Source organism: Ailuropoda melanoleuca, chromosome 3, assembly GCF_002007445.2.
Source record: "Ailuropoda melanoleuca isolate Jingjing chromosome 3, ASM200744v2, whole genome shotgun sequence".
In the NCBI taxonomy this organism is placed as follows: Eukaryota; Metazoa; Chordata; class Mammalia; order Carnivora; family Ursidae; genus Ailuropoda; species Ailuropoda melanoleuca.
Window position 1 is genome coordinate 86,926,359 of NC_048220.1, and position 23,293 is coordinate 86,949,651.

Consider the following 23,293-nt stretch of genomic DNA (forward strand, 5'->3'; position numbering starts at 1 on the left):
AAGTTCTGTTGGACAACCAAGCTCTGGCTCCTGAGGGGACTTGGATAGTCCGAGGAGTTTTGCTGACCTTAAAACACAGCCTTGTGGGGCGCTGGGGTGGCTCAGTCAGTGAAGCATCTGCCTTCGGCTCAGGTCATGATCCCGGGATCCTGGGATCGAGCCCCACATCAGGCTCCCTGCTCAGGATAGAGTCTGCTTCTCCCTCTCCCTCTGCTACTCCCCCTGCTTGTGCTCTCTCTCTCTCTGTCAAATAAATAAGTAAAATCTTTAAAACCAAAAACAAACACAGCCTTGTGATGGACTGTTATTCAGCCTTCAGAAGAAGGGACGTTCTGACAGCTGCTACAACACGGATGGACCTCGAGGACGTGATGCCGAGCAGAATGAGCCAGACACCAAAGGACAAATACTGTACAATTCCCTGACATGCAGAACCTAGAACCAGGAGATTTGTACAGATGGAAGGTGGAACGGTGGTTGCCAGGGGCTTGGAGAGGAGAATAAGGAGTTCGTGTTCAACGGGGACAGAGTTTGAGCTTATGATGAAGAGGTTCTGGGGATGGATGGCGGTGATGGTTGTGCAGCAGTGCGAATGTGCTTAATGCCACTCGTTCTATGTTCAGAATGGTCAAAATGGTCAAGTTTATGTGAGGTATATTTAACACAATTTCTAAAAACACACAGCCTCACAAACTACTAAAAATCATTCCCAGATAACTTTCAGAATCACGTCTTCTTTATGGGCAGAGTGCCAGGAGAGGGGATCTGTTGTTGAGCACCTGTATGTCCCCAAAGGGCTCATGCTCAGTGTCAGCAGACACAGAGACCCTGCCTAGCAGGCTGTGGTCCTCATTCCCCGGATGGTAACTCAGGCTCCCTGGACGAGGAGTCTGGCCCCCGACACACAGCGGGGCTAAGGAAGCATCAGGATGTAACCCTGGGACTGTCCAGTTAAACTTTGTGGCATGAAACCCGGATCTGCGGCCTCAAATTAATAAATAACATTTGGGGAGACACTTCGGCTCTTTGGGCCATGCAAAAGCAAGTCAGGACAAAGGACGAGAGAGTAACTTCCTAAGACACACTGTCGGAGACCACAGGCAGCTCTGGGGGAGGCCTGTTCCGCTGGCCTCCTTCAGGCAGGAGACTGGAGAATGGGCATGGTCGGGTGGATGGATTACTGGTGCATACCTTTTTTTTTTCTCCTGAGTTCCCTTTAGCAGTGTTCCAGCATTATCCTAACAAATAAAATTGAGAAGGACCAAGAAAGACGGTTTTAGGCAAAACCTGTCCTCTCTGAAAGGCTCTGTAACTGAGAGTGATCGATCACCCCGCTTTTCGAAAGAAAGCATGCTGTTCACCTGTGCAGAGAATATAAACTTACTTCATCTCATGCTGATTTTTCACGCTTGCATGACACTCCAGAGCCACCTTCGAGAGTGATCTTAGGGAAGGAGTGTGGGAATTCGATTAAGGTACTTGAACTGGCTGGACCACCACTCAGCTGGGTGACCTCTGGCAGCTGTCCCTCTCTGCCCCCAAGTTTCTCCATCTGGGGACATGGTGGGGGGGGGCGTACATTTGTATCACAGAGTCCCAGTGAAGGTCAGATCAAACCAGGCATGGAAAGCTTGCTAAGCGTAAACTGCCAAACAACTGTTGGTAGTGGTGACTAATTATTATTTAGTATTAATGATACGAAGAGTATTAACTAGGGCACTTAGCAAACACATGAAGCTGTCTCCCATAGTGTTTCATTTAGTGGCCTTTGTTGCTTTAGTCAGTTTTTGTGGAGTGCCTGCTTTGTGCCAGCATCGAAAAGCTCCTGGATTCAAAGAAAGCAGCCTGCCTTCGCCAGCAGGCCTGCCGTGGGCTCTGCAGTTGCCGAATGATGGTGGACCAAGCATGTCACGTCGCCACGCAGCACAGAGTAGGGCCAACGAGAAACCAGAGATCAGACTGTGGCCTCTGCAAGCCCTTCTGGGTGCCGGCCAAGTGGAGGCGGACCCGCCTACCCACGGGCATCACGGAAGACAGCCCCAGCAGGGCAGGGAGCCCCAGCCTGTTTCCCAGGCCCGTGCAGCAATCCGTTCTCGTTGTGTCCGCTGCTTCGTCAAGGCAGGTGCAGTGACAGCAGAGAAGCCACGGGCTTCCATCTCTGGCCGCGTCGCTGGCTGGCTGCAGGCCCGTGGCAGACTTCTTCCCTCTCTGGGCTCCAGATTCCTGGCTAATCGTGTCTACCCCGAAGGAGTATCCGGGAGATTGAGGGGGAGCACGTGTCTAAAGAATCTAGTCCGTGCTTGGCACGGATAACCTGTTTCTCTTGCCCCTCCAGCCTCCCCTCCCTCCCCCCAGGCATCAGCCATGCTTATTGCCCCAAGGTTCTTCAGACCTGCTTTCCTTCTACCAGACGGGCATCTTGAATGCCAGGGTGACTTTCTCCTGGAGGAGAAGTGATGAGCAGCTTTTCACATTCCAGCCCTCACGTGGGAGGCTCGAGACTGCCCTCGCCTCTGTTTGAATCCTGCCCAGGTGCCAATAGGGTGGCTCCGCTGCTAGGACAGAGAGTCTCTGTATGACAGGGGTTCGTCTCTCACTCAGGCTGCATGTCGCTCGGAGGTTGCTGGGGGCTCCGGGCCCTCAGTGGCAGAGAAGCCACTGTCTGCAGTGTGGCCGGTCACATGGCAGAAAGAAGTGGGGGTGAATCACAGGCCACTCATAACTCTCCCACCCCAAAGTGACACGTGTCTTCCACTCCCCTTTAACTGGCCACATCCCACTGCAAGGGGGTGGGGAAATCTACCACGTGCTCAGCAGAAGAGCAGAAGTCTGATGACGGCCTCAGTCACTACCACGGCCCTGCTTTACTCCATCAAGTAACACAGCATGTTGGTACCATTATGGCCAACTTAAAGATGAGACCCCAGGTCTGTCACTTCCCCAAGACCACAAGCAACAGGTCCTTGGGATTTTGTACATCAAATCAGAGAGGCATTTATCACACTAGTAAGGTTTCCGGTTTGGGGACTCTGCCCTGTTCTTTCTCAGCCCCACAGCAGCCTACACCTGCCTCTGAAGGCGCTTTCCTCACCACCCTGTGATGATTGATTTCCTTTTTGGGGTCTCTAGACCACAAGTCTTTTCATCTCCGAACCCCAGGCACCTAGCACAGAGTTGGGCCCACCTGGGGAAATCCTAGCGTGGCAGGGGGGCATATGCGTCTGTGCTCACAGGCAGAGACATTACCAGATGAATTGAGTCTGAGGGGTTTGTTACCTGATAAAACCTGCAATTCATAGGAAACAGATTGACCTGCTGTCAAGGAATTCTGGTGGCTCTGGGGGTAGTGTTCACATTTCTGGTCCTGTGGCTAGAAGCCCCCAGGAAAACTGAGAGTGCTTCCACCCAGCTCTGAGCCTTCGCTGATATGGCAGCTGTGGACAGAGAGAGTTGTTTTCGTGGAGATTTTTGGTCCAATTGACATTGCCTTCCCCGTTAGTCTGGGTTTCTGAAAAGCTGGACACAGCCTTTATATATCAAATCGCATATTTCACATAATTCCCTTAAAACGTCAGAGATGCATTTATCATATTGAAGGCTTCTGTTTTTGCTCTTCTCCCCCTGTTTAGATGCAGATGTTGGACAAATTTCCCATGGAAGGAGGACAGAAGGATCCCAAACAGCGGATCATTCCCTTTCTGCCAGGTGGGTGAGACACATGCTGTCAGAAGGGGCTCTGGGGGACCCAGGACAGCCGCCACATCTCTCAGCTCAGCTTCCTGGGGCGTGGTCCTAATGACCAGAGTCCCAGTCCTTTGTAGAGAGTAGTGCCTAAGAATATGGGCTTTGGGGTTAGATGCTACACCATCTGCTCAGGCAAGATACTTCACCTCCAGGATCCTCAGTTTTTTCCGTCTCTACAGTGGGAATGATTAGCGCTCATAAAGTTTTTGTAGTGGGTGGCATCTTTGTTATGGCTGCAGTATTACTTTGCTCTTGCCCTGTAATGAATTCGCGCCAGTTTAGCAGCTTAAAACCACCCTCATTTATCATCTCACAGTTCAGTTGGTTGGAAGTCCAGGCAGGTGCTGCTGGGTTCTCTGGTTAGGGTCTCCTAAGGCAGTCATCATCTTGGCCAGGCAGGGCTCTTATCTGGAGGATTAAGGAAGAATCCACTTCCAGCCTCATTCAGGTTGTTGGCAGAATTCAATTCCTTGCCGCTAGGTAAGGAGAATATGTGTTTCTTTGGTGGCTCTCAGCCAGGGACCCCTCAGCTTCCAGAGGCTGCCTGCATTCCTTATCCATCTTCAAGCTGGCAATGGGGCATTGAATCTTGCCTGTGCCTTGAATCTCTCTGACTTCCACTTCTGCCACCTGTCGGAGAAAGCTGTTTGCTTTTAAGGACCCATGCGATTACGTTATACCTACCTAGCTAATCCAGGATAATTTCCCTCTCTTAAAGTGAACTGTGGCCTGTGTTATAATATGATCCCAGGAGTGAGATCTCATCATATGCATAGGCTCTGGGGCTCTGGGGATGAGGATGGGACATCTGTGGGGGTCCATTTTAGAAATTCTGCCTGCCTATGTGCCACAGCTACCGAGCACCTGCTGAGGGCCAGGCGCTCCTCCAGGCACTTGGAGGAATTAATACCCAGGCTGATCCCTGCCCTTAAGACATTAAGTGTTCCTTTCCCCCCAAAACAATTCCTTACCAAAGGAATAGTATTAAGACTTCAGCTCAAAAAAATGGGCTACCCAAACCAGAGTTATTGCTTCAAGTAATAATATTGGATGTCTACTGTAGGCCAGTCATGGGGCTAAGTGCTTTACATTCATTACCTTATTTAGTCAACCCTGTGCCCGTTTTATAGATGAGGTAATTGAGGCTCAGAGAAATTAGAATCATTTGCACAAATAGCAGAGCTGGTCTTCAAACACAGCTTTGACTGGCTCCAAAATTCATGCCTGAAGTCAAACAGCCCAAGTTCAAATCCCAGTGCCCCTGCTCATCCACTGTTACCTTTGATAAATTATTTAAGCGCACAGAGTTTCATTCTTCATTTGCAAATTGGAGTTAATAGTGATACTTAAATGGTAGCATTGTTGTGAGGGTAGCTAAGCGGTACATAACTAGCAGGAATCAAGCACTTAACTATTATTTTTTTGTACAGATAATCAGCAAATTGACAGTTGCCCTAAATCACGAATATTTAGAGCTGGAAGGACCCTTTAGATCTTTTCCATTTTGCCGACAAGGGAGCAGGCCCAGAGAGGAGGGGGACTCCGGGGAGCCTACTCTCCTCCCCACCCTACTCCAGGACTCTGCAGTCAGCACGTCCAGTGGTTCTTCCAGATATTAGCATCACTGAGTGGATTTAGAGACAGGGTAGATGTATTTGCCAGGCCCCATCGACTGGGAGAATCATTTGCCTAAAAAAGCTAATGTTTTTAGTTCTTCCATGGAGAAAGTGTGCAGTCACACTGGAATTTGTGTTTCCTATTGGCGAAAACCCAGTGTACCAACGCAACACCAGGGTGTGTGCTTCGGAGTCCAACAGACCCGGTCCTGTGACCTCAAGCAGATGACAGTCCCCTGCCCCCAAGCCTCACTTTCTCCATCTGTAAAACGGGACAATGACTCCTGCTTCACAAACCTTCTCTCCCTGGCACACAGTGGGTTCTTTGCCAAAGTCAAAAACAGAATCCTGGGACATTCCGTGGGAATTTCTTGGTATTCGTATTTTAGAGTCACACTTAAATGATCAATCTGAATATTCAGGTTGAACTGGACTCCAAATGTAGGTTTTTTTCTTCTTCAAGGAAGAAAAGGAAAGTAGTGAGTTATAGCTCTTTACTGGATGAAAGGCAAAAGCCAGCTGTGAAAAAACTTCCCAGGACAGGGAAGAACTTGAGCTGACCCTCACCCAAGTCCCTGAAAGCTTTCATGGTTACGGAATCCTTCCACCCACGAATTTATGAAAATGCTGTTCTCGGAGACTCAGTCCCATTTTCCCTGCGCAGGGCACCCACTTGCTGCTCGGAGAGGTGTGGTTGGGCCCCAGGACCCCTAGAGCATCCCTTTGTGTCCCACCTCTTAGCTCGTCTTTGAGGCCTTGGCCAAGGCCAAAGGCAGGGATACGCGGGAGGCACATCCCCTCTCCTAGGGGTCCGTTTTCTGCCAAGACTGCCGCGTCAGCAGGACAAAAGCAAGTCTCTTGTTAGCACAAAGGCAGGGGGAGGGGAAGCAGCCCTCTGCAATTTTCCATCCCAGCCAGAGCTGGGAAGCCACTTGGCAGAGGCTGTGGCTCGAAAAAGAAGACTTACAGTTTGGCCTTCCACCACTGTGGAAAACAAAGGCCTGCCCGTTCCCACCAAAGGCTGTGCTCTCTGCCGAGCACCCTTTCCACTCCAGGAAGGCTAGCCTGCTGGGGCAGGCTTACCCTCATTCCCCACAACTCACACAGAAACCCTTTCGGCGCAGGTAAGGGGCCATTGCCCCATTGGCCTTTCACTCAGAGCCCCCGGCCAAGGAGGCACTGGCCACATGGTTCTGCCCCACAGCCCAGGGCCTGTGCCGGTTTCCAGGTCTGCTGCGGCTGGAGGATGGATTAGCCTCTCAGAGGCAGGTCTTAAGAAACCAAGCTGCAGGTTGAGGAAAGAACATGTCCTCTTAATTGCAGAGTATGAGGCAGTATCATCTAACCCGTTTAAAAAAAAAAAAAGTGATTACCCTTTTGTGAGCACCTAGGAAGGGCCAAGCCCTGTGCTGGGTATGTCATGGAGGTTACTACTTAGAAAGAAGGGCTGCTCTCCCATTTTACAGATGAGAAGACTGAGGCTCTGGGAGGTAAATGCATTTCCTAAGGCAGCACAGTCACCCTCGCCGGCAGGTGCCACCACTGCACAGGGCTTCCTGTCCCCCTTGCTGGCAGGGCACCTGCCATATGCCTAGAGACTCCCATCCCACTGAGGCCACACGGGGGAGGAGTGGTACTTTTGTTGTTAGGTCACACCCCCAGGAGACACTGGAGGTGCTTCTCTCTCTCGGCCCCTGCAGGCTGGGCCTTGAGCGAATTCTCTTCGTCGGTGGTGACTCCAGGACCAGCCTGTGCTGTTCCCACGGGCCGGTGCTTGCCCCGTGCCTATTGTGAATTGTTTCAGTTGGGTCACAGCCTCCCCAGTAAGAGGCCTGAACACCCCACTCCCCACCCTTCCTCTGATTTATAGAAGGGGTCATTATATCAAAATAGGTCCAAAATGGTTTTGGTAGGGACTCCTCTGCAATTCTGAGAAATGGATTAGAGGCAGGAAGCACGGACTGTGGGAGACTTCTCTTCAGGCAGGGCATTCCTTATTTTCCTAAAGGCTCCGGATTCTCCTAGGGGTTCTTAACTGCTAACGGTCCCACCCACGAGGGTGGTAATTTGATTATCACAATGACTGGGGGTGGAATGGGGATGGGCCAGGGATGCTAAAACATCCTGCAGGGTGGGGGACACTCCCACACAGGGAAGGACTGCCCCACCCGGAATGTCAACAGGGTCCCTCCCTGTTGGGAAACACTGTCAGTGCCAAGAGGGCAGGCCCCCTGCGCTGGCCTGTCAAGGGCTCACAGAGAGACTGTACCTATCAACTGAATAAAAGCAGGAAAACTGGGTCGTAGACCCTCCCCACTTGGCTGCATAATTTGCTTTTTTATGGTAAACGCACGAAAATTTTCTGATTTCAGAAACAATCCATGTTTATGGTAGGAAATTTGGGGAACGTCAAAGAAGAAAACAAAAAGGCTCCGTCTTCCACCCCTTGGAGACAAGCACTTTGAATCCTGTGATGCACTGTGTTCTAGATTTTTCTTTTCTAATAAACATGGTATGTCAGAAGTTGACTGACTCATAAGCAGAATTAAAATGATCACCGTAATAAACAAAGGAGACTCCCTGTTATTAAAGAACATGAAGGAATGTGTATTTTATCTCACTGTGGGTCATTGTTTTCTTTTTAAGTGGTAGAAATTAAGCAGGAAAAAAAAACTTCACCATTAGATTGACCATATCTACCTAATTTCCTAATTGTACCCTGTTGACCAAGAGCTGGTGGTATGATTATTTTAAATGTTAGATTAACCACATTGGCTTTTTGGGTGCAAATCTCCCTTACTGGGAGATTTTGCAAATCTTGGAGTCAGTTGGCTGTTTCCCATCATTCCTTTCAATTCTATCCTAGGAAAACTCCTTTAGACCTTTCCTACCATCCTGTTCCTGCTCACCTAAGCTCGATCTGTGGACATTGCAGCCTCACCAGAGCCATTTTAGAGCACTGGTCGATCTCTCATTGCCCTGCCAGCCTTGTGACCCAAATTCCTCTCCTTGACCTGCCTCCTCTGACCAGAAGTAGGTGAAGCTCTCCATAGCTCCCCGTACTCTGCTATTGGAAAAGCTGTGGTCTCCTTGTGCCCTCCTCTTTAACCTCCCCCTGGAGACCTCCTGGCACTATGCATAAGCTTGGCAGAGGGGCTTGTCTCCCTCGCCCACCTTTTGGGCCCCCCCTCAGTGTCTTATTGCTGATTTTGCCTGCCCCTGCCTGTGCGACAGGTCCAGAATGGTGAGCCCAAGCTGTCTTAATGGTCAGTGCATGCACTTGGCCACCATCTCCCCGTGACTCTCCCCTATCAGACTCATGGAAACTCACCAGTTCACTTTAAACAAACCTTACCCATAGCATTTTAGTATCTTGGATGTTTCCAGACGCCCTCGGTGGCATCATTTATATACTTGTCTTTGCCTGTGACCTGCCCACGCATCACACTGGGAGCTCTGGTACCACATCCGGTGCTCAGGATAAAGTAGGAGATTGATTCTCAGTTAGCTTTTGGTGAGGTGGGAACACTTGGAACCCTTCCATTACAAACAGTTGATTGGGGAAGCAATTGGAAGGATTTGTCACCTTGGCAAGTGAAATCCACCTTTATACATTCATCAAGTATGAGTGCCATGTGGTGAGGGTACAAAATTGATTAAGGTCCGTCTAGGGGCACCTGGGTGGCACAGCGGTTAAGCGTCTGCCTTCAGCTCAGGGCGTGATCCCGGCGTTGTGGGATCGAGCCCCACATCAGGCTCCTCCGTTATGAGCCTGCTTCTTCCTCTCCCATTCCCCGCTGGCTGTCTCTATCTCTGTCGAATAAATAAATAAAATCTTTAAAAAAAAAAAAAAAGGTCCGTCTAACCCTATGTGTGCAGAGCCCCATGATTAGAAGGAAAGAAGAAGATACAAATCGACAATGTGTGCTATCAGAAAGAGACAGGAACTCTTAATCCATTTGAACTACGTAAAAGTTTCTCAGCTGGTTTGGTGGGTGAGGTTGGATGGGGAAGGTATTCCAGCCAGAGGGAAAGGCACAGAATAATGAAAGAGTGTGGAGTATTCGCAGAACCTAAGACTAGATTAGGTGTAGGTGGACAGAGGAGGAAAGGAGGCTGAGCTGTTAGGTTGGGCATGTCAGTGACTGCTCTACTGCTCATCCCATCTGAGAACCCAAGAGTTCGATCATCAGATCTGGCCTTCTTCATCTGGTAGGAGCCTTTTCTTTCCCTGGGATTGATCCAGCCTCCCTTATCTCACCAGAACTTGCCTCCTGGGCCCCACTCCCTCAAGCCCTTGCACTTGAGCTGTGAACAAGGCTTTGGAGGACCATGCATGGGGTCATCCAGGCCCTGTGGACATCCACCAGGGGATATAAATGGAAGCCAGGAATTTGGGTACCACTCACGTCTACCAGAGGCAGCCACATCCACACCCTCCAGGTTTGCTGAGAACTTTTCATTGCCCCCTTATAATGCCACACGTGCTCTCCTCTCCTGCAGGCAAAATTCTCTTCCGACGGAGCCACATCCGGGATGTGGCCGTCAAACGCCTCATACCAATTGATGAGTACTGTAAGGTAAGTCTAAGAAATGCTAACACTTCCCTGTGTCTTGTGTCTTCCCTTTGGGTTGTTTCTTTTCTTCTTTTCCCTTTCTGGCTACAAAATAGTCATTGCGAGCAATCTGCAGTTGAAAGAAATGTAAAACCAGAAAATCAACCACCCATGAGTCCTCAGAGGCGATAGTTATTAAGGTTTCTACATGTCTTCTTTCTCGTTTTTCTCTCTACATGCATTTCTTTATGGTGTTGGCACCATCCCATATGTGTTAATTTAGTTGTGTTTCTTTTTTCTTTAATGTTGTGATATGAGAATTTCCCCATGCTATAAAAACCTCTTCTTGAGTCTACTTTAAATGGCTGCATAGTATTCCACTGAGTGTGAATATTCCAGAAGTTATTTAGTCCCTGTCATTGGACAGTGCAGCTGGCTTCCAATCCCTTGAATGTTCTAAACCACAAGGGGCCTGCCTTTTGGCTAGATCTTTGATTTGCGGCTATGGTTGGGAAAGAAGCATGCTATTCTTTGTTATCTTTAGTATTTATTTCTCTAACTTAAAATCACTAGCAGCTCTGATCAGAGAAGGGTGGGAATAGCAAGAAACGCCTTAACGATGGAGCAGCAAATGCTGTCTCTCCCAAAGAGCAGAAACAAAGCAAGTATATCTGTTCTTCTCACTTCTCTCCTACATTTTCCTGGAGGTTCTAGCCAGTGCAAGCAGGCAAAAAAGAAAATAAAAGGCATACAGTTCAGAAAGGAAGAAATAAAACTGCCTTGATTCACAGATGACATGATTCTGTGGTAGAAAATCAGAAGGGATCCACGAGGAAAAAAAACTACTAGAACTAATAAACGAGTTTAATAAGATCACAGTGTACAAAATCAATATATAAAATCAATCGTAGAGGCACATGGCTGGCTCAGTCGGTGGAGTGTGAGACTCTTGATCTCAGGGTTGTGAGTTCAAGCCCCACATTGGGAATGGAGCCTACCTGAAAAAAAAATAAAAGATAAAAATCTTTCCTTATATAAAGAAAATCAGTTGTACCTCTAAACACTAAGCATGAACTATCCAAGAATGAAATTAAGACAATAATTCCACTCACAATAACATCAAAAAGAATAAAATACATAGGAATAAATTTAATAAAAGAAGTACAAGTTTTGTACGTTGAAACTACTAAACACTGTTGAGAGAAATTAAATCAGCTCTAAATTAATGGAGAGACATTCCATACTCATGGATTAGAAGACTCAGTAGTGTTAAAATGGCAATTCTTATTACTCAGCCATTAAAAAGAACGAAGTTTTGCCATTTGCAATGACATGGATGGAACTAGAGAGTATTATGCGAAGTGAAATAAGTCAGAGAAAGACAAATACCATATGATTTCACTCATATGTGGAATTTAAGAAACAAAACAAACAAGCAAAGGGGGAAAAAAAAAGAGAGGCAAACCAAGAAACAGACTCTTAACTATAGAGAACAAACTGATGGTTGCCAGAGGTGACGGGGTGGGGGATGGGTGAAATAGTGATGGGGATTAAGGAGTGCACTTGCTGTGGTGAAGTGTGCAAGTGCTGAATCACTGTGTTGTACACTAAAACTAATATTACACTGAATGTTAACTAACTGGAATTTAAATGAAAACTTTAAAAAATCTAGGAGAATAAATTAGAATTTGGGGGTCAGGATAAATTTCTTAATGAGAACATGTTGTGTGTGTGTGTGTGTGTGTGTGTGTGTGTGTTTTATATATGTGGAATTTGTAGAAATTGATCTGAGAAAGATAAACAACCATACGGGGAAATGGACAAAGGACAGGATTGGAAATACCAAAAAACAAAAACAAAAACAAAAAAGCCCAAATCCGAGTGACAAATAATAACAAAAAGATATAAAATAAAATAAAATAAAATGGCAGTTCTTCCCCAATTGATCTATATATTCAATATAATCTCTCTATCAAAATCCTAGTAAGCTTTTTTATAGAAATTAACAAGCTGATCCTAAATTGTGTGGAGAAATGCAAGGAACCCCAAATAGCCAAAACAATTATGAAAAAGAAGAACAAAATTAGAGGCTTGTAGTACCCATTTCAAAACTCCCTGCAAAAGCTACAATAATCAAGACAGTGTGGTACTGGCATAAAGATAGGCATGCAGGGGCGCCTGGGTGGCACAGCGGTTAAGCGTCTGCCTTCGGCTCAGGGCGGGATCCCAGCATTATGGGATCGAGCCCCACATCAGGCTCCTCCGGTATGAGCCTGCTTCTTCCTCTCCCACTCCCCCTGCTTGTGTTCCCTCTCTCGCTGGCTGTCTCTATCTCTGTCGAATAAATAAATAAAAAATCTTTAAAAAAAAAAAAAAGATAGGCATGCAGATCAGTGGAACAAAAGTGAGAGCCTAGAAATAAACTTCTGTGAAATTTATGGTCAATTGATTTTCAGCAATGGTGCCAAGAAATTCAGTAGGAAAAGAATAATCTTTTTAACAGTGTGGGATAATAGAACATCCATATGCCAAAAAAGTTGTATCCCTACCTCACACCATGCACAAAAATCAACTCAAAATGGATCACAATCCTAAATATAAGCTCTAAAATTATAAAACTTTCAGAAAAAAACGTAGGAGAAAATCTTCATGAGCATGATTTAGGCAGAGAGTTCCTAGATAGGACACCAAAAGAGAAAAATTGATAAATTGGACTTCATTAAACTTCCAAACTCTGTACTTCAAAAAGATCTCATGAAGAAAATGAACAGATACGTCACAGATTAGGAGAAAATATTTGTAAATCATATCTCTGAGAAGGGACTTACATTGAATCTATATGAAGAACTCTTACAACTCAACCCGTAAACATGACCCAGTTTAAAAACACAAAAGATTTGAATAGAAATTTCACCCAAGAAGATGCATGATCGTTAATAAGCACATGAAAAAGGTGTTCAGCTTCATTAATCATTTGGCAATGCAGAATAAAACCGTAATGAGAAAACAACACAGCCACTGGAATGGCTATAATCCACAGGATAGACAAAACCAAGTGCTGGTGGGGATATGGAGAAATGCAGTCTTTGTTCGGTGGGGACACATGATGGGAAGTCACTTTGGAAAATAGTTCGGCACTTTCTTCCACAAGTGAAATTTACCATATGACCACTCTTAGGTATCTGCTCTAGAGAATTGAAAACTTAGTCCACACAAAGACTTGGATGTACATGTTCATAGCTGTACTAATTCATAATAGCCAAAACTGGAAGCAATCCAAATGTCCATCATCAGGTACATAGATAAAGAAAATGTGGAATACCCATGCAATGGAATATTTTCCGACAATAAAATGCAGTGAAATCCTCATAAATGCTGCAACTTGAATGAATCTCAAACACATCATGCTAAAAGAAGCCAGATGCAAAAGACTACGTGTTGCATGATTCCATCTACATGAAATGTGCAGAAAAGGCAACTTTATAGAGGCAGAGAGCAGATCAGTGGTTTCTGAGGCCTGAGGACAGTGCAGGCAGAGATGGACCACACAATAGGTGGGGGAAATTTTTGAGGTGATGGAAAAGTTCTAAAACTGGGTTGTGATGATGGTTGCACAACTCTATAATTACTAAATATCATTGAATTGTGTACTTATAATGGGTGGATTTTATGGTATATAAATTATACTTCAATACATCTGTAAAACAATGTAAAGGGGGGCAGTATGGGGATAGATGACCCTTGTCTTGGCAGGAGACATCATGGAAGGGTAGAAAATCACTCCTGATCACTCCTGTCTTCTCTTTGCTGGACATGACCTCATTTCGTCCCTCCAGCAACCTTAAGAAATAGGTTTTATTGTTCCCATTGTGTAGACAAGGAAACAGAGGCCCAACAAAGTTATTTACAACTATAGTACTGGAGGATTTGATGGTTGAATGCTGGCCTTTTAGGACTTGGGACTCATATACCACTTAGGGCCTCTCTGTCTTTCTCTCCTAAGGATATCCTTAAAAGGGGATTGGGGCGTGAAGGGCAGGGAAGGTCACTGAGACACAAAGATACTACTACTGCCTCCCAGGCCTCAGAGGAAAGTTCAGATCTTCCCCTCTTTGTGTCTTTTTAAACCTTTAGAGCCTGAAAAGTCCTTTGTCCAGGCCTTGCTGACAAGAACTTTGGACCTCTGGGGTCACTTTGGCCAGCTGGGGATTTCCAGCTGGTACCTTCCCTAGCAGCTATTGTCTCTCAGCCCAAAGTGTGCTATCCTGCTTCTACCCCAGCCCACCCAGCTTCTCCCCAGAGTGACACTTTCCTCACACCCAGGGCTTCACGAATCCACAAATATTTGATTTGGAAAAGGAGATTCAAGATCCTGAAATGAGGGGCACCTGTGTGGCTCAGGCGGTTGGGCGTCCAGCTCTTGATTTTAGCTCAGGTCGTGATGTCAGGGGCAGTGTTGGGCTTCGTGCTCAGCAGAGGGTCTGCTTGAGGTTCTCTCTCTCTCTCTCTCTCTCTCCCTCTCTTTCCCTCTCCCTCTGCCCCCAAAATAAATAAATAAATCTTTTTTTTTTTAAATCCTGAAATAAAAAAAGATAGCAGCAGCTGCCTGCATCTGGCTGGTGCTTGGAATGGTATAAAGATCATGAATTCACCTGGATTCGCCATAGGGAAGAAACAGCTTATGTCATATGAGCCACATGGAAGTTACCACTCTTGCTATTAATGCATCATGAGAAGAGCAGAGCAGATATTTTGGGGTTTGGTTTGGCCAAATTCCCTGGCTTGGCTTCAAGGGAACTGCCCTCCTGGAAGGAGATGAAGCCATTTATTCACAAAGTCTGCAAAATCTTTTACAGACTACACAGACTTTTACTTAACATTTGAGTATCTGTTATTGACGTTGTGAGCTGACTTAAGCCAATTTAATCTATAACTATTAGCTTTATTTTAGTAGAAATTGGTAGTCTCCAGTAGGTAAAGATAGACAAAGGCTGTAGGTATCCCAAACCTAATTCCAACTGGGAAGAAACTTTCTGCTCTACTAGACCTATTATAGTTACAGTAATTAACGTAGTGTGGTGTTGGCACAAGGATAGGCAGACCATTGGAACAAAATAGAGAAGCCAGAAACAGACCCGTGTGTATTTGGTCACTTTAATACTGGCAAAGGCAGCCTTGCAGGTCATTGAGGAAACGTTGGATTCCTCAGTAAGTGGGAATCCTTATGGGAAACAAACAAACAAACGGTAACTAACCCCTTCCTCACACCACACATGTAATCATTTCCAAGGAAATTAGAGACCTAAATCTAAGAGGCAATAGTCTAAAAGGTTTTAGAAGATAAAAATAGGGAAAAAAAACTTTATAATCTGTAGGTATAGAGGGCTTTTTAAAGACACAAAGTACCAACCATAAAAAGATTGATTTATTTGACTATATTAAATTTAAGAACCTCTGTTCATTGAAGAACACAGTGAAAACAAGACTTGGCCAAATTCTGCCACATATACAAGCATTTATTATCAAACAGCTTCCTGAACAGCCTCTCAACTTGTTCTGCAAGCTTATTGAAATACCAGCTGTCAGTCTGGTATTCACCACTTTGCATGGACATTTCCTCAAGACAAATGGAATGATATCCCAGTGCCAGGATCAGCTAATCCCACCCTGGTCTGACAGTAAAATCCCCTAGAAGAGACAGAACACAGAGGATTCAGAATCCTAGACCCAGTGCACCATTTTGGAGGATGGACTTGCCACGTTCTTTTCATGCAAGGGCCAGAGAATCTGAGAATATTTCTAGAACATCCCTCATTTCGCCAGTAAAGAGTACCATTTCTAACAACTGTCATGCTGGTGAATAAAGGCTATGGTGTTGGTCAGAGGTCAAGATCACGGAAGCCACGAAGTAGCCTTTTCTAGACTGAGGACTTGTGATTAGAGTTCTTTACTTGCCAAAGTGTTCATTTCCGATAAAGATACTTCAGGTTTTAACTGACTGTCTTTGGGGTGTAGCTTAAATCTAACACTAACACACACACACACACACACACACACGAGCATGTTTGCACATACTGTAGTATTTTTAAGTAAATGATAGGCAGTCTAATAGCAGTGTTTATCAGACTCCAGCCATTTGAGACCTCCTGTCAAGATTTTTACTGTGTGCTACCACCTGTGTTATTATTATTATTAAAATTAATTAACTTCTTTAACTTCTTAAAAATATATATTTTAGAGAAAACTTCATAATATACCATAATATAAAACTGCTAAAACTTGCCATAAAAATAAAAGTAAGAGCAATGAAACAATAGCAACAAAGGATATGTCTTTAAAATCTAGCCCACTGTTGCTGCCTGCCGACCTGAGGCCCCACACTGCCTGGTCCTGCTCTTTTTCTTTTTTCTTTTTTAAGGTTTATTTATTTATTTTAAGAGAGTGTGCCTGTGAGGGCTGGGGGAGGGGCAGAGGGAGAGACTCTTCAAGCAGATCCCCCGCTGAGCAGGGAGCCCCATGATCCATCACGTCATGACCTGAGCCGAAAGCAAGAGTTGGATGCCCAATTGACTGAGCCACCCAGGCGCCCCAACTGGTCCTGCTCTTAAGAGGCAAATTAGAAAAGCTTTTTCTTCCAGGAATTCCCAGTTTTAGGTCTTATGTTTAAGTCTTCAGTCCATTTGGAGTGGATTTTTGCATGTGGTATAAGATAAGGGCCCAGTGTCATTCCTTTACATGTGGATATTGTTCTCCCGGCACCATTTGTTGAAGAGACTGTCCCTTCCCCATTGTATGTTCTCGGTGCCTTTGTCAAAGACCAGTTGCCCACGTGTGTGGATTTATTTGAGGGCTCTTGGCAGTGATTTCATGGATATGATACCAAAAGCAGAGGCAACAGAAATAAAAATAAACAAGAGGGACTACATCAAACCAAAAGGCTGCAAAACAAGGGAAATAACAGAGTAAAAAAGCAACATACAAAATGGGAGAAAATATTTGCAAGTCATATATCTGTCAAGGGGCCAATCTCCCATATATATAAAGAACCCATATATCTCAATCATAAAAAATAAAAAAGCCAATAACCTGATTTAAAAATGGGCTTAAGACCTTGAATAGACATTTCTCCAAAGAAGATACACAAATGATCAGCTGGTATATGAAAAACTGCTTAATGTCCCTCATCATCAGGGAAATGCAAATCAAAACCACAATGTGATATCACCTCACACCTGTCAGGATGGCTGTTATTAAAAAAAAAAAAAAAACAAGCATTGGTAAGAATATGGAGAAATTGGAATGCTTGCACACTGTTGGTGGGAATACGAAATGCAGCCGCTGTGAAAAACAGTATGGAAGTTCTTAAAAAAAATTAAAAATAGTGCTACCATGTGATCCAGCAGTCCCACTTCTGGGTATACATCCAGAGAAACCGAAGTCAGGATCTGGAGGAGAGATTAGCACTCCCGTGCTGGTGGCAGCACTGTTCCTCATAGCCAAGACGTAGAAATAACCTGATCGTTGTGTATACACACGACACAATACTATTCTGCCTTTAAAAAGGGTGTTCAGCACTACTCACAATGTGGACGGACCTTAAGGATGCTGTGCGAAGTGAAATAAACCAGTCACAGAAAGATAAAATACTACGTGATTCCACTTACATGATCCGAGATCGTCAAACTCAGAATCACAGAGCAGCATGGTGGTTGCGGGGGGCTGGAGGGACAGAAAGATGGGGGCTTACTAATCAACAGGCATAAAGTTTCAGGCAAGCAAGAGGAGTGAGCTCTAGAGATAACACTGTATGACACCCAACAATACTGTGGCTCACTTAAAATTTGTCAAAAGCGTAGATCTCGTGGTGAGTGTTCTTATCACACTAAAATAAAATTTTAAAAACATAAAGAGAGAGACGTGGTGATTCTCTGGGGCATAATTTTGAAGTTCAAGAGGATTGAAAGAACTGAGAAAACTCCCTCACTAGGCGAGGAATTGTCACTTAACAGAGCCATCTTGCTGGTTCTAGAATCACCTCCGGGAACCACCACACTACTGTACTGGATTGATACAGTCCCAAGAGACAAGGAGTTAATGTTGTCAGGCAGCTAGTGTATGATGGAAATCTTAAAGCCACTTCCTCACTTATTCTGTAGCACAACCTTCCAAGGTGGGTGTTTGCAATTTTCATTTCACAGGTGAGCAAACAGGCTCGGAGAGGTGGTGGGACATGGCCAGAGCCAGAATCAGGAGCTGGGTCTATCTGACCTTTTATCATGACTCTCAACAAACAGGACTCGTTCTGCTCACCTCTCCTCTTGTCCCTGCATCACCAGCCACATCTATCCAAAGGGCTAGGATTCTCTCCGGGACAGAACTGAGTTTTCCTGGAACTATGGTTCTTTGTTTTTACTGACCGAACACAAGACAGTTCTGGAGTGTTTCAGAAGCAGAATTATTTCTCTGCCCCAGGTCATGTTTTTACTGTTAGCCTGTCCTTCCAAAATGAAAGGGGCAAACATCAAAGCATTCAATGCCGCCTTTTATTAGTAACTTGGCTGTATTTTATGGTTTGGGGTTTGGCTTTTACTTCCTAGGAATTGCTCAAAACCGAAAGGGAACTTGGCATGGCCAGGAGGTTTCCGTGGGCCTCGTTGTCCCTTCCCTCACTGGTCCTTTCAGAGCCTCTGTTTATTTCAGCAGGGAGCACCCCGGGAAGCCCCCCATAGGTGGAGGCTGTGGCCACCTCAGGGCCCACCCTGCCCTCCCCAAACAGGGCCAGGTGGCCACATCCAGGCCTTTCCCTCATGGCATTGATCCAGTGAATACTTTCAACCAGGTATCAGGGACTCCCCAGCACTATCTAGCTAGATCTGTAGGGAAGGTGCAGGAAGAACAGCCTCATACCCCTGTCCTCTGTGGGTTCCGGGTAGTGGAGCTGGAGTCGGCCAGCGTGGGCTCTCCAGCCCTACCTACTTCTCCAGGGCTGCCATTGCCCCATCTCTGAAATGGGCCAGCCCTCCCAGGATGACATGGAATGACACAGACGAGTGCGTTTTGGGAGCCGTCGAGCGCTGAGCTGACATGTTATCGCAGTCTGCGGGCGGCCACAAAATTTCTGCACACACAGCAGTCAGGACACACCACGGCCCAGCATATAATGAGCTCCTTCATTATGTGGTTCTAACTGTACGAACTGCAGGACTTCAGAGGAAAGAGAGACCCACGGGGGCCCCCCAGACAGCAGCTCATCCCAGGCAGAATGAATCCTCCAAACCAGAAAGAGAAGGAGGTCAGAAGCCAGAGGCGGGGGAGGGAAGTGCCTGCTCTCTCCCTCTTGGCCTCTCTGCCTCTGGCCTGGAAAAGATCAGTCCCTGGGGATTTGCTGCAGAGCAATGCTACTTCAGTAAAATCAATGAGCCACAAATAGCAGGCCCTGCACCCCAGAAGGCAGAGCTTGGACAGTGACTAGGAAAATCACCCTCCTAAAACATGGCCACCGACCTCACGCGTTCATCCACCTTAGATCTGAAACAGCTTGGACCTGGGGGTTTGGCTTCAAGTCAGAGCCAGACTCAAATGCTGTATAGGGTCAGCTACCCAGGTGACCATCAATGGGTGAATGAATAAACAGAATGCGGCATTTCCGTACAGTGGAATATTATTCAGCCTTGAAAAGGAAGGAAGTGCCAGCACCTGCTACAGCATAGATGAAGCTTGAGGCGATCAGCTGAGTAAAAGCCCGTCACAGAGGACAGATACTGTGTGATTCCACTCACACGAGGTACTGAGAGTCGTCAGATCCATACAGAGAAGGTAGAATGGTTGCCAGAAGCTGGGGGGAGGGGCAATTATTTCATAGGTACAGGGCTTCAGTTTTGCAAAATAGAAGGCTTTCTGGGGATGGATGGTGGGGATGGTTGCACAACAAAGTGAATGTACTTAATGCCACTGGACTGTATGCTTAAAAATGCTCGAGATGATAGGGTGTCTGGATGGCTCAGTCTGTACAGCGTGTGACTCTTGGTGTCCGGGTCATGAGTTTGAGCCCCACATGGGGTGTGAAGCCTTACTTAAAAAAAAAAAAGATTAAGTGGCAAATTTTATGTGTGTTTTACCACGATTAAAACTTTTTAAAAATCAGAAAAATAAATCAAATTGCCCCTGAAGCCCACAGCAAGGTACCCTTGGAGACCCCCACCCATCTCTCCATCAGTCCATCGTAGCCCAGTAGTAGGGTCGGAGCATCACTTTGCAGGGGGTGGATGGGAGGTGAGCTTTGAGAGGCTTGTTATAGAAAATACGAAACGTGTTTTTTTCCACTCCCAACTCACTCAGCATTTGCAGGAGGCACCTGAGAGGCACCCAGGAACTGAGGCCTTCTGTGGAGAGGAGCCGAGTCCTGGCTCCCTCCGGTGCATGCACTGGTGGGCTGAAAGGGCTGGCAGAACTGCCTGTGCAATTTACATCTGTGCGTGTGCGCAGGCGCGCGCCCTGCAGGAGAATGTGTGCATGACGCAGCTGTCCTGCGCTGCGATCTGCATCCTCAGGACCTGGGCCAGAAGGGGCTTAAATAAAGATCTGTCACACTGAGCCGTTCATTCATGATGGAGCTTCCTCTTAGTTTCATACCCTTTCAGGATCAGGACGCACCCCATCCTTCTCTCGTATTGGGCACAGACGCCAGTGCAGAGCTGGGCCCAGAGAGCAGGTCCATCCTCCACCTGCTCCTTATCCAGCCTGCTAGCAGGCATCTGAGGCTTCTTTCACTGATGAGCTAGGATGGCAAATTAGTATGGACTGGGGCGGTGACAGATACCAGACGTTTCAACCCCTCGATAACTCGGGAACTTGTAACCTCTACCCAAACCATAAAGCAGTGCCTTTGCTGTAACACCGCAGATCTGTGAGTTAAGACATGCTTGCGGGCGTGTTGGAAACCAACCGAGTGCTCGCCAGTAGGCAGCTGGGTCAATAACGTATGATACATTTGTGCAGTAGACACACTCAATATCCAGTAGACATGAAGTCATAGAAGAATAATGACATGGCACGAAGTCCCCAGTTTAGTGTTTTAGGTAAATGTATACATATTATTTGCTCAGATATGCCCATAACGTGTGTGCGTGTGTGTGTGTGTATACACAGTGTGTGTGCACACATGCATGTGTGTGTGGTCTCCAAACCAGCACATTCTCAGGCCCTACCCCAGACCTACTGAATCAGAAAATCTGGGGGGTGGGACCCAGCCGTCTGTTTTCACAGCCTCCCCCACCCCGGGTGATTCTGATCATACCTAAGTTTGAGAAGCCCTGACTCATGGCATTCCTGACACCCCTTTCCTTCCTTTGGACTCATTTGTGTCTCTTCTCCAGGCCCTGATCCAGCTGCCCCCCTATATCTCTCAGTGCGATGAGGTGCTGCAGTTCTTTGAGACAAGACCCGAGGACCTGAATCCCCCCAAAGAGTAAGTTGGTGTGTGGACGTCCCCAGAGTGTGCCCTCATGGCTGTCTTGGCTCCCAGGCTGGCCCCAAAAGGAATTGGAGCAGAGCAAAGTAAAACATTAAACTTGACCACCCTGATTGAGCCCTTGTGAGGCCTTGCTTCACGTGGCCGTCACAGGGGAAGGAAGCTGGCCTAGGGTCGCTCCTGGAATCCTGTACACGCCTGCACCTACCAGGCACGCATGGAGAGTGGTGGAAGCAGGAGGCTGGGCGTCCTTGGGGTGGGGCCTGTGCAGGAGATGAATCTTGGTGCCTTGCCCACAAGGGCCAGTGTGCTCATGACCTCGAGGGATACGAATGAAAGAGTGACAAGACCTGCACGAGCTCTCAGCAGTCGTGAGTGACAGGGCCAGGGCCAAGATTTGATGCTGGTCATCCAGGGTCTAACACTGTCCAAAAGGTTCACTGCAGCCCCTACAGCAGACAGAAAACACTCCCAGGTACCTGTCTGTGTGTAGCCGGTGGTCCCGGTGGCCCACACACGCTGCAGAGACTCTCACCCCCCTGCCTGCTGGCTTTACACACCAGGAGTTGATGGCACCGATGGCCCTGCCAGCCTGAAACACTGACATACACATAGTGCTTTTTAAAAAGTTTAATTGTGGGGGAACCACCATGCGTATCTGCAGAAAGAAGAGTTCTCTCTAATGGAGCAATCACAGAGCCGGAGGGGAGACCAGCCCACAGGTGCGGGGCGGTCATGGGGTCACAGTAGCAAGAGGCAGGACCTGTCAGGAAGGGCTGAGACGTGCCAGCCAGGCTCTTCGACCAGAGAGAGAGAGAGAGAGGGCTGATGCAGGCACTCCCGTGCACACACACACACGCAAATAGAACAGCCACTAAAAATACAAAATGTAGCCTAGACTATACCAAAGAAAGCACACGGTACCGTAAGCTGCGATAAGCTGCCAGCATCCTGCTGGAGTGTATGTATGTAGTTCCAAGAGGCTTCCTGTAAAGAAGGGAAAGGTCCCAACATCTCTGTCCCTTCCCTGCTGTATGACCTTGAACAAGTGTCTTGACTTCTCTGAGCTTCTGTTCCTTCATCAGTAAAGTGGTCTCGGCTAACTTCAATCACGTCTTGGTTGTGAGGATTAAACACCATCCTGACTATAAAGGAGAGTCCAGTGCACGGCAGGTACTGACCTGGTGATGCCTTGCTGTCTTCAAGCCAGGCTTTGACATGGAAGGAAGGCGGGAAGGTTGCCAAGGGCTCACTCAGTGAATGGCTCTGGGGCCACAGCGGGCAATCCGTCCCAGATGGGCCTTGGTTGTTGGTTGAGGGAGTAATGAAAACAGCAGCGGAACAGCTGGTCCGTTGGTCAGGATCCTGAAGCTCATACCCGAGTTAGGGCTGAAGCTGGAAATTGGGGGTCGTTCCCAGCAGGCTTTAGGGAGACGGAAGATGGATTCCAAATGGTGCTGTTAAAGGAAGGTTCTTTGCTGCCATGCACAGGAAAGCTTGGGACCGTCCCAAGCACGTCACACAGAGGAGGTGATGTGCCTGTGTGAGCCCCCACATGCTGCTGCTGCTTGAACCCAAGAGCCCCCTATTGCCCCTAACTCTGGGCTCCGGCCAGGACAGCAAGACCACCAGCAGGACTATGTGGCAGGCAGGAGCCCAGGACCTCAAGGAGCCTGGCCCATGGCTCGGGTCACAGGCCTTGACGGCAACGTGGGCAGATGGTGCTTTACACAGAGGCAGCCCCGAGGGACGTCTGTGGTGTGCCCTGGAGCTGGCTGCTAAGAAGGAGACATCACCTACAGGCCAGGCCAGCGTTTGGTCAGGAGAGCAGGCCCCAGCCGGGCTCCCTTGGTTCTGATGTTGGGTAAGGTGCGCCCCCTCTCCGGGCCTCCGTGTCTGCATCTGTG

The 23,293-nt window shown here is 47.1% G+C and overlaps 1 protein-coding gene across 1 annotated transcript in view; it reads left to right on the forward strand.

Moving 5' to 3' along the window:
* SH3PXD2B (SH3 and PX domains 2B) overlaps positions 1-23,293 on the forward strand; it is a 102,339-nt gene that overhangs the window by 39,714 nt on the left and 39,332 nt on the right. The window contains exons 4-6 of the mRNA XM_011221931.3: positions 3,630-3,705; positions 9,864-9,940; positions 21,292-21,383. Of these exons, the coding sequence (XP_011220233.1) occupies positions 3,630-3,705; positions 9,864-9,940; positions 21,292-21,383 (245 nt within the window). The remainder of the gene's footprint in view (positions 1-3,629; positions 3,706-9,863; positions 9,941-21,291; positions 21,384-23,293) is intronic.